The sequence below is a fragment of the Geospiza fortis genome, unplaced genomic scaffold, assembly GCF_000277835.1.
Source record: "Geospiza fortis unplaced genomic scaffold, GeoFor_1.0 scaffold53, whole genome shotgun sequence".
NCBI lineage: Eukaryota > Metazoa > Chordata > Aves > Passeriformes > Thraupidae > Geospiza > Geospiza fortis.
The window spans coordinates 6,243,818-6,259,319 of NW_005054305.1; the positions used below are offsets into that span (position 1 = coordinate 6,243,818).

General features: G+C 33.5%; 1 protein-coding gene across 1 annotated transcript in view; it reads right to left on the minus strand.

Moving 5' to 3' along the window:
• Positions 1-15,502, minus strand: part of CCDC178 (coiled-coil domain containing 178) — a 164,895-nt gene that overhangs the window by 46,779 nt on the left and 102,614 nt on the right. The window contains 1 exon segment of the mRNA XM_031066613.1: positions 6,588-6,733. Coding sequence (XP_030922473.1) covers positions 6,588-6,733 — 146 coding nt within the window.

A 15,502-nucleotide genomic window follows, 5' to 3' on the forward strand; every position in this document is an offset into this window, starting at 1 on the left:
GATTTCTGCTATTATATTATTTTTGGAGCAGAAAGGTTCAAGAAGGCACAACAGAAAGTCTCTACCATTTCCTCGAATTACAGTTTGCATAACAAGGCACATTAATCTTATATGTTAAACAATTAAGAATTTTTTACTTTTCCAAGCAAATAAGCAAGGAAAACGTAAGCCTAAAAAGACATTAACGTAAGTACCCCTACTGAGGTGAGTTACGGTGTAGGTGTTCTTTATTAGCATGAAGGATTTTAAGAAGTGCTTATGACCTATAAAGAAAAGCAAAAATATGATTATTATTAATCTAGAGAATTTTGTTTGTTATCTTCTAAAAAGTTTTTTTGTCAGTTACTAAGTGCTAAGTCAAGTTACTTTGACACCAAATATTTTTACAAAGTATTTGCAAGATTATGCTGTAACTCTGCGACCTTAATGATGATCTTAATATAAGTTTGAAGTAAATCTGAATGAACATGAATTTATGAGGCTAATAAGAATGTAAATCTCAAACTATTAATCCATGCAGTTAAAAATCACAGAATCACAGAACATTCTGAGCTGGAAGGCACCCACAGGGATCATTGAGTCCAGCTCTCAAGTCAGTGGCCTGAACAGGGATTGAACCCACAGCGTTGGTCTTATTAGCACCATGCTCTAACCAACAAGCAGATAAGATATGGTTATCTTTTGAACTTTTGGACATTTTTTCAGGAAATTTGTTCAGTACTCTGGAATTATAAAACCTGACTACTTTAGATGTAAATCAGAGAAAGAAAGCAAAAACCTGAAAGAAGAAGAAAAGAGAGGCTTGAAATTAAGCTCTTCTGATTCCTGATTCTGATTTTTTTAAAAATTAATTTAAGAAGTCTGTGACTCAAAAATAATTCTAACATCTCCGTAAAATGTTGCAGAAAAACCAGTCTTATTTCAGGGTCAAGCTCACATTCACAGATTTCCCAGTATAAAAATCTCACAAAACAGGATCAGGGTAAGGTTTCCCTCCTAAGGGAAGTGTATTGCAAAGCTTGTTAAAAGACATCTCCACCTTAACGGTGTTTTCACAGACATGAAACAAGACAGATGATCACAGCCACAGCTGACCAAGGATTGATTGGCCTCATGCCAGGCCTTTCCTGCAATTTGTGCACACAAACATATTAATGTTTATGCACGTGTTGGAACTGGTGGTCTAATGGAATTGCTAGCAATGTCCATCTCTTTCTACTTTGCTTAGTACAAGAGAGGTCCTTCCTCTGTGTCTCTTTTCTTATTCTGTTCAGCCTGGTGCTTAAAGTCTAGAAAAATATAAAAGGATCTGGGGATAAAAAGAAAACAAACTCAAAAAGTCATTCTTTTTAATTAGAGGTAGAATCTGCTGGGAAAGAACCAGAAAAAATTCATGCAGTAAGGTAAAAAGCTGCTGGTGGAAGAACTGAACTCACGTTTCTTTGATGATTTGTTTCTAAGTGACATTACTGATATGCAGCAATTCAGCACATTAAGAAACCCCTACTCACAAAGTTCTTTCATGATTTACAAAAGATCATTTTATCATTTTTGTTTATTTGTCTGATATCCCTTAAAGACTGAATCATGATCTCAGCATCAAGTCACATCACTGTGGAGGAATATTTGATCTGCAGTCAAAATTGTTGGTTTTGTGAATCAAGATCTAGTGCCCAATGGCATCCCCACTCACACCCTTCTACTTAAAGAACTGTGTACTGTAAGAAATGTGGGCCACTAAAACCAGTAATATTCCTACTCATCTCATTTGTCTTAGTACCACAGGTGTGCCAAAGGTAAAAGAAAAGAAAAGGGGTGGGGGGGCCAAGGATCCTCTAAAACTCTATGACTGTGCTGGAAAAAAGAGGCAATTTTCCATAATCTTTATTCTCCAGGTGTCAGAGAACACTCAGCTTTAAAATGAAGCACCTAACCAAATTATCAAATTACTACTTTTTTTAAAGGAAAAAAAAACCCCAAACTGAAGCAAAGAGACTTCACAGGAGACACTAGGATCAAACTAACACTGAAGTTCTAGAGACTTCACTGCATTCTGTGACTGCAGAAATGCTGTCCTATGCAGCAAAACTGTGACCTGATTAGCCACTGATATGACTGGTGCATCTGGAAGAGAGACTGACTTACCCATAAATTAGCTCAAAAACATCCTTTTGCTATCAAAACTAATAATTAGGTTTGGTTGCCTGTTGCATTAATATTCTGATTGAGTAATTTGAACTTATTGAGTTATTGATTCAAATTTAATTGTAACATTAACTTGATGTTTACATTGTTTAAATGTAATTAGCTCTAAGAAAGATTAGGAAATTTGCATAATAAAAAGCTTATTGAAGATACATCTTTTTCCCTCATATTTTCATATGAAACTGGCTATTCTGTCAACATATTATAGTATCAAAGCTCTAAGGCAAAAAGAACTTCAGTTAAAAATTCTGTAAGAAAAGAATTTTTGCTTACTAGCTGCTATCTAGTCTTGTTATATTGGCAAAACCCAAATGTCTGCGCAATTACCCATTTATCTCCCTCATCAAAATAGTTATGAAATTTGGTTAAAGATTTAATATATAAAGAGATAAAAATGATTAAGTTCTTCCTATAATAATTTCCATTTCTTTCACACTGAATCCTTCACAGTTTAATTTTTCCTATATGTTTTGTAAGAAATTCGGAATGGGTGGGAGTTTTTGCCAAAATTTAACTATGCTTTCCCTGTTAGTCTTGTGAAGACATGAAGTAAACCATGGTCTCCAGATAAGTGAACTAAACCCAAAGTTTAGAATCAGAAGTTACTTTTTCTTTATATGAGAGCTGTATATTTTTTCATTTCGGTTAATCCATAGGAACAACAAAATTAGAAGGAATTCATTACCTAAATTTGTAAGTGCCCATTGTCAGGTTTACTTTATATTTGGCCTTTCTAAACAACAGGGACATTATTTTAAAACAGCTGTGACTCAGATGAGAAACATACTAATGGAGGAAATATCCAAGAGGTCTCAGAGTCAGATACATGCACGAGAAAGACATGAAAATATGTTATCTATAAAAGTATAAAAGAACTTCACTTGACTTGCATGACTTTTTGTATCAAGCATGCTACAGCAGTCTTTTGATTCTAATATGAAACTCTAGTAAGGATCATTGCACTAATGCATGAGGATTTGTGATAATGTTGCAGAAATTTTACTGTCAAAACTGAACTGCAGTGTAATGACTTTTGTTATCATGGTTTCTAATAACCATTCAGCATGAATTGACCCTACATATGTTTTACTGCAATAGTATGTCAGTTATCCAGAAAGTAAAAAAAAAGAAACAGGAGTTAATAGACTCCCTCTCCCCAAAATATTACTATAATGTGGCCACCTGGAGATCCCAGGTAGTAAATATGAGAATGAATATTTTACTTACATTTTAACACAGTTGTAATTTGCATTGTAGTTTTTCAATAAAAATATGTGAACAAAACCAATTGTCAATATTTTGCAAGACAATGCTACTTGTAGCATTAACGATAGATAGTAGACAGAAGTAAATAAGTCCTTAACTTATAAAGACATGTCATATCTCTATGTTTCAGAACTTTAACTAGAACAAAAGCTGATGTCTACAATATAGCCATTGGCACATCAGCACAATACACTGGAAGTATCAAATTTGACCCACGGAATACATATTCTAAGATTATTCAGTGCAAAAAGAAAGATATTTTAAATAACTAGATTTGTTTTTAAAGCATAATCACATTCCTGGTGCTAATATGCCAGCCCACTGAGGTTTCCAGAAAAAACTGCTGTTTAATATTTGCAAGGAAGAAGCTCTATTATGCAAGATTTTGTAACTGAAATTCTACCACATAATGATCAACCTACAAATCTTTTACATGCAGGATTTTGCCACACCAAGATGCACATGTAAAAACTAATAACCTATCAACATTTCAAACCACCCCCCTCCCAATCCATTAAAAAATCCCCAACACTTATGCTCAAAACTAAATGTTTAGAGGCAATACTAGGTACTAAATAGAATGTATTTAAATATAATATCAATATCCATGCTGGTTCATTCCGAAGTCATCTTGGAAAAGTGGAAATGTATGATTCATGTTTTAATGAAGACTGCACATTCAACATGACAGATATGCCATTGATCAGTGGAAGATATAGATATAAGGGACATATAAAAATGTCTTGTGGACAGCAGAGTTTTTTCCAGTAAGTAAACTACTAAAAGAAAAAAAAATGAGGGTAAGAGTATCTCAAGGTAAAGAACTATAGGGAAATACCTGTTTAAAATGATATTTGATCAAATTAAACATTAGAATCATAGAATGTTTTTGGTTGAAAGGGACCTTTAGAGACCATCTAGTTCCAACTCCCCTGTGATGGGCAGGGACACCTTCCATCAGGCCAGGTTGCACAAATCCCCATCCAACCTGGCCTTGTGTGTTTTAGCTAAAATGAAGAAAAAAGAAAATAAGCAAACAAAAAAAAAAACCAAAAATTAAGTTGCCTATTACACTAGTACTTGTGAAATTGGCTTTTAATTTTGAGTAATTTTGCATACATATGGAAGAAATTTCTCAGAAATTGAGTAGGAATGAACACACTTTCTTCTTGAATGTTCATGTCATTGCAGTAGTGCACATATAATACAGACCACCAAGAAAAATCATTACTTTGATACTCCTCCAGAATTGATTTTCTGTTGCTGTTGTAATTTGCTTATTAGCAAAATCCCACAGAGAAAATGTATCTTCTTTTTATAGGCAATGTATATCATCGGCATGTTTTTTTCCTTTTGCTGTAGTTCCTAAATACATTTTTCATGTAAGAATGGTAAGAATATTTTAATAGTTGCACTAGTTATTCATTGAACAAAAGGAAGAGTTGTCGAAAGGGATTTAGATTAAGTTGTATCCATAATACTTTAATTATTATTGCAGAGAGAATTTCTTTTCTTTCTACAGTAACACTCCTGGACTGTCCAAAGTTCTAAAGTTATTACCATCACTGATTCCTATGACAAGCCTGGTATATGTATTGTAAAGCTGATTATAAGCTCCTATAGAATTGCAACATCCTCATCACCATTTTATTCATCAACAAGATTTTTAAAAGCAATTATTATATACTGAATTATTATATAGCACTGCTGATGAACTACATCCTGTTGGTATTGCATTCCTATTTTGCTATATTTTACTATGTTTGTTTTATTGTATTCAAATTGAGAATGAAGAAAGCAATAATATATGCCAACTCATTTGCAATTTTCTTTTGCTTCCAGACTACATCGAGATGCATGATAATATCATCAACACTATGTCCAGAAGAGGTAAACTGTTGAGAGAAAAATCTCTTTCACAAATATTACCAAGAATTACTAAATTCTGAGAATACAGAAGGCAGATATTCTTACATTCAAAGAAATAAAATATCCAGTTGATAACCTTACATATATAGATTTCTCTGTAGAGAGGCTTGAAGAGAGTATATCGTAATTCCGCATTCAGAAAAAAAGATTTAAATTCCTGCTATAATTCTTGCTGAATTTAAATGACAATACTCCTAGCATTACCTCTGCTATCAAATCTGCAGAACATAACTTATACTCACTTGGTGAGGATAGGTAATTACTTCTTCTGCTTTTTATGTTTTAAATATCCAACTTGTCTCCCAAATATGGTTATCCCCTAAGAATATATGTCTTAAAATCATTTTTGTTATGAAATACAGACGACCTATATAGTTAACAAGAACATCTGGGAAGGGATTTTCTTATTTACATTTATCAGAAGCAAACTGATTGCAGTGAATTTTAAAATGCAGGACTAACTGCAGTGGTAAGAAGAAATGAGCAATGAAAATATGGGTATAAGATATAAAATGGGTTGCTAAAAGTAAAGCACTAGCAAATAATCTGAATTGTAAATATCATTTATAATTTGAACACTTCTGCACCGTACTTTGAGAAAATGGACTGAAATATCAATATATCATAATGTGATTCCTGCATGGGGCCTGGGTCGAAGAAGTTTTCTTCCTGAAACTTTGATGTGAAGGTAAGGTCTGTGAATGTGATAACTTGAATTCATATTAATTTTCAGAAATGTAGACAGTGAAGGCAAACAAGCAACAACCTGATTAAAATACCTGAACAGTACATTTAACTAATTACTGTTTACCAACATTACAGTTGGTAATGATAGGCTTTTATTTTGACAGGTACATATAAACACAAGAAAAAGAAACAGAAAATACTTTTTCTGTCAATCGAAAATACATTATCACAACAAAGTTCTGCATTATCACCTGACTTAGGTTTCAAAGCATTGATAACTAAAAAAAAAATTACAAACCCTAGATGAACTGCTGTGTAAAAATAATAAAAAAACCCACCGCAGCAAGCAAAAATGAAAATATGAAAGGGTGAAATAGCCAAGAAGAAAATAATTTGGATGGTAGGACTGCAGGTATTCTACTAATATTAAGTAGTGTTATTGAAGAAATGCATATTAGAGAAGAGATAAATGAATTGAATTAGTGGTATTAGCACTTTACCTGCTAATAGCCTCTAACAGCACCACCCTGATACTATTTTCACAGATTTCTGTGAGATCTGTTTTACTGTTTAAGTAGTAGTTTTGAAAGATTTGATACTCTTGATATAAACACAGGTTTTCTTTAATTATTTCATCCAGAGAAGCCTAAAGAGAAAAGCAATTGATTAGACTTACTGGAAATACCTTTCTAAAGAATATAATTCTAGGTCACTTGCACAGTTTCCCTGAATCATACACATGTGAACATCTGCAAAAGATAGATGACAAGACTATGGTCCCAGTGCAACAAATGAAAAAACTGCAAATGAATTTTGGGTGGTTAGGATTTTTCTGAATTTATTTGTAGTAAAATATGATATTAATAAATGATTTGTACTGAAAATGACAATGCAAATAGTTACAGTAGTAACTACTGAAAAGAACATATCCTCACATCCTCTATTTTACTACAGAAGGCCTTTCTGCATAAAAACTAGAATCTTAATTTCCAGAGAATACATCATATTTATTCATGCATTTTACTTTTCCTAACTGATTTTCCAAATTGTTACTAAAGATAACACAATGAAATACATGTATGTTTCCTTAATAGTTCTAATATTTCCAGCTTGATTTTAAAGACTTATGTCACGTTGGAATTTCATAGTCTAATATCAGGTGAAGTTGTTTGGAATGGATGCTTCTGTAATCAGATACATCTCCATTCCTTTAAATCTGATTTTGATTGAGCTTTCTCTGATTATAATGCATGATATTGCATGATTTTTGATGCAGAATTCTATATTAATTTTCATTATTTTTCCATTATAAACCACTTAGGGTAAAGAGAGCCTGGCTAGCTTTTAAGCATAAGTTAGTTAAATATTGAAATTTCACTATTTGACATCCAGAACTTCTTTTAATTTCATCCCTATAAAACAACAGGATGGCTGATTTCCATATTTCAAAACATTTCTTCAAATATATTTTAAATGTACAGCCTGAAAGTGCTAAAACAACATGGCTAGTGACTGAGTGCTACTCAGCTGACAAGAGCTCAAAAAGCCCCTATCAAGCAAGTGTGAAACTCATGAAATTTGTGCATTTTGTTGCCAGTTACATTTGGGAGGTATTTCTGTTAAAAGCACGTGCACATTATAAGGTGGAGTAGAGTTTACAATTATCACAGTTTGTAGAAGCCTGGGCCAGCCAAGCCCAAATGTCCATGCGATGAGTGGCTGCTACAGTCTAAGGCAGTATTTTAAAGCCTCCTGATGTAAAAGTCCGAGTCTAAAAGCTTTTAGAGGTGGAGGATTCTGCTTCAGAGCCTGGTTGATGCGAGGGGACTCAGTAATGCCATTTGCAGAGCTGTGTGTGCCCTTGCAGAAAGCAGAGCCACTCGAGCAGCTGGAGCAAATGTCACCATCGTCTGCTCCCTCCCTGGACAGAGCCTGGTGACCCAGCAGGAGCGAGGGCAGCCCTCTGGCTGGACAATCTGAAACTGTGAGTGAAACAGCACCACAGGCGGTGGGCTGCAACCACCTGTCCCACTGGTTGCCTCACCAAAATCCAAACAAAGGAATTTTCTATAATTTTGGGTTTATTTTTGAGAGAAGATTATTGTATCCTGTTATTCTGCTGTTCTGTTTACCTCCCTGATGCTCTTCTCCCATTTGACACAAAACTCTTTAGGTTAAAAGGTACATGCCTAAGGTGGAAAAATATATTTTGAGCATGTAGGAGTATAGATTAATTTGGCCAGTTTCAATGCACCATTTTTATGTGAAGCCTACAAAAAAGATCCTGTTGCTGCTACTCAAGCTGTCATTGGAAAACCAACATAAATACATATTGTGAACATTTCTGAAACAACAAACATTTCAGCCTTATTCAAAGCCAACATACAGCCAACAAACATTTCAACCACAAATATTTCAGCCTTATAGCTACAAGTTTGCTCACAACTCAGGATGTCTAGGGGACTTTGGTAAAACCCAGACCATGCTTTAGTACCTCCCATATCTCTAAATGAAATTTTGTGAATTAGTGGATGAATAAAGCCTAAGTTTCTCTGGGGTCCTAGTGCATGTTGAAGAATTGTATATTTTCTGAATCTGCTCCCAAGTGGGTAATTTAGTGCCTCACCTTTTAAAGACAAAACTATCCAAGGGAAATAGTAGTATGCCTGAACAGGTCCTCAGCAATCCCTACTCAAATTTTGGGAGTTCCTAAGACAGTTAGCATATTAACAATGATTTTACATCTTTTACTATTCAATGTCTTAATCAAAGGCATATTTGCTTTTTGTTTCTGTATTTATACAAAATTTCCAAAAACCTTGGCTAGAAGCTAGTTGTGGTTATGCAACTAGATGTAAAAATTCTTTCTGTACAGACTGTCAGTCTCTAAATCATAAAAATATTAAAAAGGCAGATGTCTTTCAGGAATCTCAAAACAATAAGAGAGATTGATAGTTAATTGAAGAAGATGTGATTATCTCCTTGATCTTTGGACATCTTTTCAGGTTTCCTTAACAAATATAGAATACTTGATGTTAATATGCTTACATTCAATGCCTGAAAACACATAATGTTTTCAGCATCCCAGTACTTTCACATATGTAAGGAATATGGGGAAATGACAGAAAAGTTTGAAATGTAGTAATTTTCACAAATATGTTTACCTTATTGAAACATCAGTGAGGTTCTACTATTTCGTATGATTTAAAATGGTCCAGACATTTTGAGAATGAATAACAACATGCCAAATAGGACAAGAGCTTTCTTCAGATGTTATAAGACTCAGTGACTATGTCTGTATGGACTGTTACACTGCTTGTCCAGTCCCCAGAATTGCTTCATTGCATAGCTTATGTCAGCTGAGACAGACAAAGTGAAATGGCTCTTTCTCTCTAATTCACTCCTCTGAAAAAAGAGCTGAGGTTTGGAAAGTGAACAGCATATGTCCTTTAAGTACCAAACTTTCACTCCCTGACATTTCTACAGAGGAAGATTTCCCAGAACATAAGCAGGAAAAAATCTTTAGGTGCATCCTGTCTTTAAAAGAATTCTGTCTTTAGGAAAGAGGTAAACAGTCAAATTGTGACCAGATTTGATGCACAGAATATGTACTGCACCTCTTCCTGCTATCTAGGAAAACAGGGATATAAATCACAAAACTGACTGTAAGATATTCAAGTGGACAATTCTGTCATTTATTTGTGTTGTACCTGTGTCACTCAGACTTTTGAATTTGTAGACTCACAAATGTATGGAAAGAACCACTGTTCATGATCTTTTGCTCCTCAGCAAAACTTGATTAAAGGCTTCTAGTTCATAAGACTTTGTCCATTGGTACATTTGACTTCTTCAAACATTCTGAAATTTGCTTCAAAATATGGGAACAAATTTTTTAGATTTGCACATTCAAATGAAATTTCTTTTTTTCTTTTTTTTTTTTGGTGGAAAACACCCAATAATTCAGAGGAATTTCTCGGTGACTTTTACCTGAAATGAAATTTCAGCCACACAGGAAAGAAATGAAGTGAAACTAGCCATATTAAAACCAAATGAAGGAAGATATTTTCTTGCACTATGTGTAGTTAAGGTGAGAAATCAACTTAGAGAAATCAACTTGGAGAAATCAGCTTAGAGATTTAAAAGGAACATAGAATTTCTAGGAGGAAATCCAATCACTTTGTGTCACAAGTGATACATAAAAAATTATTTTATGGTTCCATGTGAAGCGTTGTAGAGACAAATCTTAAGATCAATGATTTTGTCCACATAATGATATACCTATAAAAATGATATAAATCCCTGTGCTTTAAAGGGTCAATTGTCATTTTGAATGGTCACTCTGACAGCAGTGTTTTATTTGAAAGATAAGAGCAATTGATTTTGACAATCAGATGCATCAGCACAATGAACTAATTATTAAAGGATCTATATTAATTGGCTGTACAACTTAAACTTGATGTTGTGAGGAATGAAATTGGCTTCTCCAGGCAGGAAGGATGGTTTCTTCTGCAGGCATAAAGTATCCTGTTCATAATATGAACACCAAATCTTAAAGTAACTTACCTTTAAATTTACTGTGTTTGTATACATCTGTGCCTCACACTCCACAGAACTTCCCCAGAGGAGATTTTTCCAGTAGTGTCTGTTCCATACCAAATATGTTACTTCCCAGGGCATATAAAGCATGGTGATACAGAATGCCACAAGGTCATTGTAATAGAGTTGACAAGTCTCCCAGCTATGGTAAAGAAACATTTTAAAGCAAGCATGGGGTGCCAGGGTTTTCTGTCTGAGGGTCAATTGATCAATGAAAGCTTGTTAGGAAATAGTTTGGGACAGGACAAGTCACAGTAGATACAACAGAAATTGAGATGATATAACCAGTGATTCACTCTTCTTCTGATCTTCTGTTGATGCTGCTATCAGCATTTGATATTTGGTAATTTATGCACCAAGGATCACGCAGCTACTCAGTAAATCTCTGCAACTGCATCCCTTTTAAGGTACACTGCAAACAGCTGAGCCCTGCTTGAACAAGCTCTAACATGAGTCAGGGGATTTATGTTGTTGATATTACATACTGATCTAATACAGATTTTGATGGTCCCTGAGCTGAGACCAGTCTTCCCCTGTATCCTCAGCCAAAGGAAAAAAATCCACATAGCCCAGAGTTGCTGAACCTAACTCTCTATCTGAAAGAAGTATCTTTTTACATCTGTGGCATGAATTTTTCTTTATTATGTTTGGGAGGAATTTTAGAAGATGCACACTTAATTATGTACATGGATTGAAAGAGAGAATGAGAGATCATATTTTTGAATAATTTTCTAGAGACCTTTTTGAAAAAATTAATTATTCTTGCAACAGGAATATGGTGTAAAATATTTTCTGACAATTGCATTTCTCCTATCTGCAAACTGAAGTAACAGTAACTACAAATAGCCTTTCACTGATAACACTTCTAATGGCAGTGCCATCAGTTCTGAAAAAAACAAGTTTCATTCTTGTAATTACTCAAATGGAGAATTAATATAGGAGATAAAACCAGATAAGCATTAAATGCTTGGTAGAAAATTTATGTGGATATTGAGTTATACAAATAATAAATGCTGCTAAAATAATAATGAAAAAATGCTACTAAAATAATAAAGCTATTAAAATAATATCAGGAAATATAAGCACAGACTATTATAAGTATCCAGAAATAAATGTACAATATTATAAAATAGTATACAATTCTTCATATCAGCCAAAATATTTTTGTTCATATATAGTCTTTCCTATGCATGAAATATTCTTGACCCCTCCAAAGTTATTTTTGCTCCATGAACTAAATTGTCTTAATAATAAAATGATTCAATGGTTGTAGAAAAATATCGGAATGCTCTATTATTTTATGTTGATGCACTCTTTAGCCATGATTACATTAGTGTAGAAGATATGAAAAAAATAAAAGGGTGCAACAATTTTGGGCACTAGAAATACTTGATTTTATCCCTCTTCAGCATCCTTTGGTGCCCAGGTAATTAATAAAGGCATTAATCTTGGAGAAATCAAAGGATTTACCACCCTAGAGGCCTGAACTGGTAAAGCAGTGAACATTTGCTAGGCCACAAAACAGTCTGTCCTACAGGACATAGAGTGACGCTGATTTTTCACAGGTGAAAGGAAAAAAAGTACATAGTTGGGCTCTTTCCAATAACGATGTCTACCTCCAAATTGTAAAACAGAATTAGAAACACATGTGCAGTTTACCTTTGATCATCTGCCTGCTACTACTGAATTCTGGGGACTCAACCTATGATCAAAACATCTGAAAAAGAACAAAAAAATGTCTCTGGCTAAACAGATGTGTATTAAATTCATCATATTAAAGAAATATCAAAACAGATTTCACAACTGATTATTCATTCTTACTCCTGTCTGTCAATAGCTACATGTAAAGAAGTTTTGAACTAGAAGAGCGAGCTGCCCTTCAGAACATAAGATGTGAATATCTATCTCATGTCTATCAAAATTTTGCCCCACTGAATAGAAATGGACCTCAATAGTGCTGCTTGACCATTCACTTGTTTTTAGTTGTGGATAGGAGATAAATGCATATTTGTTTTTTTGAAAGATTCAGGGATGGGGGAGAGCTTGATCTAGGACTAAAATTTTGCCTCTATCAATTTTGTGATCTGCTGTGATCACAGATGTTCAGCAGAAGAAAAGCAATAGACAAGATCTTTAGAATGCAACCAGATATTTTGTGTTTTCACAAGACCAGAATATGGCACTGCTTGTACTGTTAAACATATATAGGTGAGTATGTGTTGTACTGTTAAACATATATATAGATGAATTCAAAGGACATGCAGGAGACCAAGAAGTTCCTAAGTTTTAAACCAATATGAGATGAATGTCAATGTTTTGATAGTTTCCTTCAATAACTCCTGAAAAAAAGTAAAATTGTGTTGGGAGGAACACTAAAGAATTGGCTTTATAAAAGAAGATAAAGAAAATTAACTTATGTGGAGATCTTTGTAATATCTGATGCCACATTTGTTTTAGGATGGATTTGCTGGCCGCAATCTGGATATGACTCTTAAGTCACAGTTCTTTTCTTGATGTCATGGGAACAGATTGGTATGGGAACAGATTGGTATCAAAGCAACGAACTGGAAGTACAAGCATGATGCCTTCAGGTAGTAGGGGTCACTGACACCACCAGCTGTGTCAGGAATAAAGCTTCAGAAGGCAGAGAAGTAAATTAGTGAATCCAAAAAAGTGAATAAAAGGAAGTGTTAGAGCAAGCAGAACACAAGTTACAGTTCAAAGACAAAAAGAAATAGAATAAATAATACTGCTGTTGCAGAAAACATGAATGACAAGAGACTATAAAACAAAAAAAAAAGAAGAGGAAACACATCTTGATTTTGATGCAAACTACGAAAAAGTGATACTGTGGAAAATAGTAATTTGAAGACATTTTATTACAAGTTAAATTGCAAACAATTGTTATGATATACAGTGCCAGTAAGTCAGGGATTGATTGAAGAGGACTTCTTCTGATCAATTGCACTTGAATGGTAATGGAAGAAAATATCAGTCCTACAAAGATCAGAAAAGAAAAAGAGAAAATTCTTTAGAGTTATGCAGTTGGTAGCAATATGCCACTATATAAAAACAGATGCTTACTTTTTTTAAATACATTTGCTTTAAAACTAACATTTGTGTTAATTGTGAATAATCTGGGGAAAAAATAAATATAGAAGTGTTCCTCCATTACATTACATGTTATGTAGTCTAAAACATTAACACTGAATTTTGATTCATTGTTGCCAATTTTCCATGCAGAAAATTTTCATTTCACAAAAAGCAAAAGCTACTTATTTGGACTAAAGTCAACCTAGAAATATAATGGAATGCAACTCAGTAGTAAAATTCAGGTTAAATTTGATATAAATATAAAAAAATATTTTGAAACTACATAGAATTAAGTTCTTCAATCCTACATGCTTCTCCATACTTAGGTTTATATGGTTTGTCTGAAGAGAAAAAAAACAGTTTACGATTTCATTATTGTTTTCTGCATAACATAGTTTTAGGCTGTTAAACACAAACTTATTTGCCTATTATTGCATCATTAATTTTTCTTCTATATCATCACAGTTTGATTATATATACCTGTCAATATTTTTAGAGCATGTTATGAGGGAGAACTTGCAATGTTATTCTGGAAAAGACGAAACTGTATGGGAATGTCCATTTATTTATGTTACCATGAACTGTTGAAGGTTTATAAAGGCTCTCCATTCTAATATATTTAGGAATAGACAAATCTGCATCACTAGGGGAAAAGGCTAATTACTCACAGTAAGGTCATTAGATACAGACTTTCTTTTTGTCATTACAAAGACCAAGATTTTTGTAATAATGGCACTATGCAGAGTAGATGAAGCAAATAAAAAATAAACCTCTTTATTCTGAAGCTCATGCAAAACCAAATGTTCTTTCAGTTGTACAGCTGTAGAAATTAAAGTGGGAAAGGTATCAAAAAAGCAAACAGTAATACTCAATAAAATTTCTATTATTTATGCACACCTCCCACATGACTACATTGCCTCTGAAGTGACAGAAAGACAAAAAAATAGTTTTATTTAGAGATAATTTTTATTAAATTCACTTGAAAGTATGAAATATTTTGTTGTTTCATTAATTGTATTGATTTTACAGGATGATATATTTTATTTTTACAAATGCTGTAGTCAACCATAAAAATGCTGGCATTAAATTCTGGTTTTGAAGCTCATTCATTTGAATTTCTATACAGTTAGAGAGATCTGCTTTAAGACTTTGTATCCAGAAGGTTCCATAATATTACCACTAGCTAATCTCCTGATGCAAATCAACATTGCTATTTTCCATGTTCCAAATGAAATTTTGTAGAAGAACATTTTGGCTAATGTAGGTTGTGTACATCTCTGCTGCCCTCTACTCCAATTAACAGAATAAGCTGTTTCAAAATATTGAAAAAAAGTTTAGGAAACCTTCACTAATAAAAAAAAAATGCAAGGAAAAAATTGAACCAAACCTAATTTTATCAATTGACAGTTTTAAAACTACTTTTAATGTCAACTCTATCACCTTTCTCAATAAAAGCCTCAGAAGCATCCTGTAACCTTAAAGATTATGGAAGCTAAATTTTAAACATGGAATTTATTATAACTATAATCTAATAGAATACCAGGACTTTAGCTGTTCAGTTAGAATAGGTCTGCATTCTACATAAAAGACGTCAGTAAGAGCATGGTTCAGCTCTCTGTCAATGCAATATTGTGGCTGTCTGTACAATTATGTTGTTATATTATGCTCTCTCTACCATACTAAAATCTTACTAACAGGAAACCTGAGAGATTTTTTTATTCTCCTT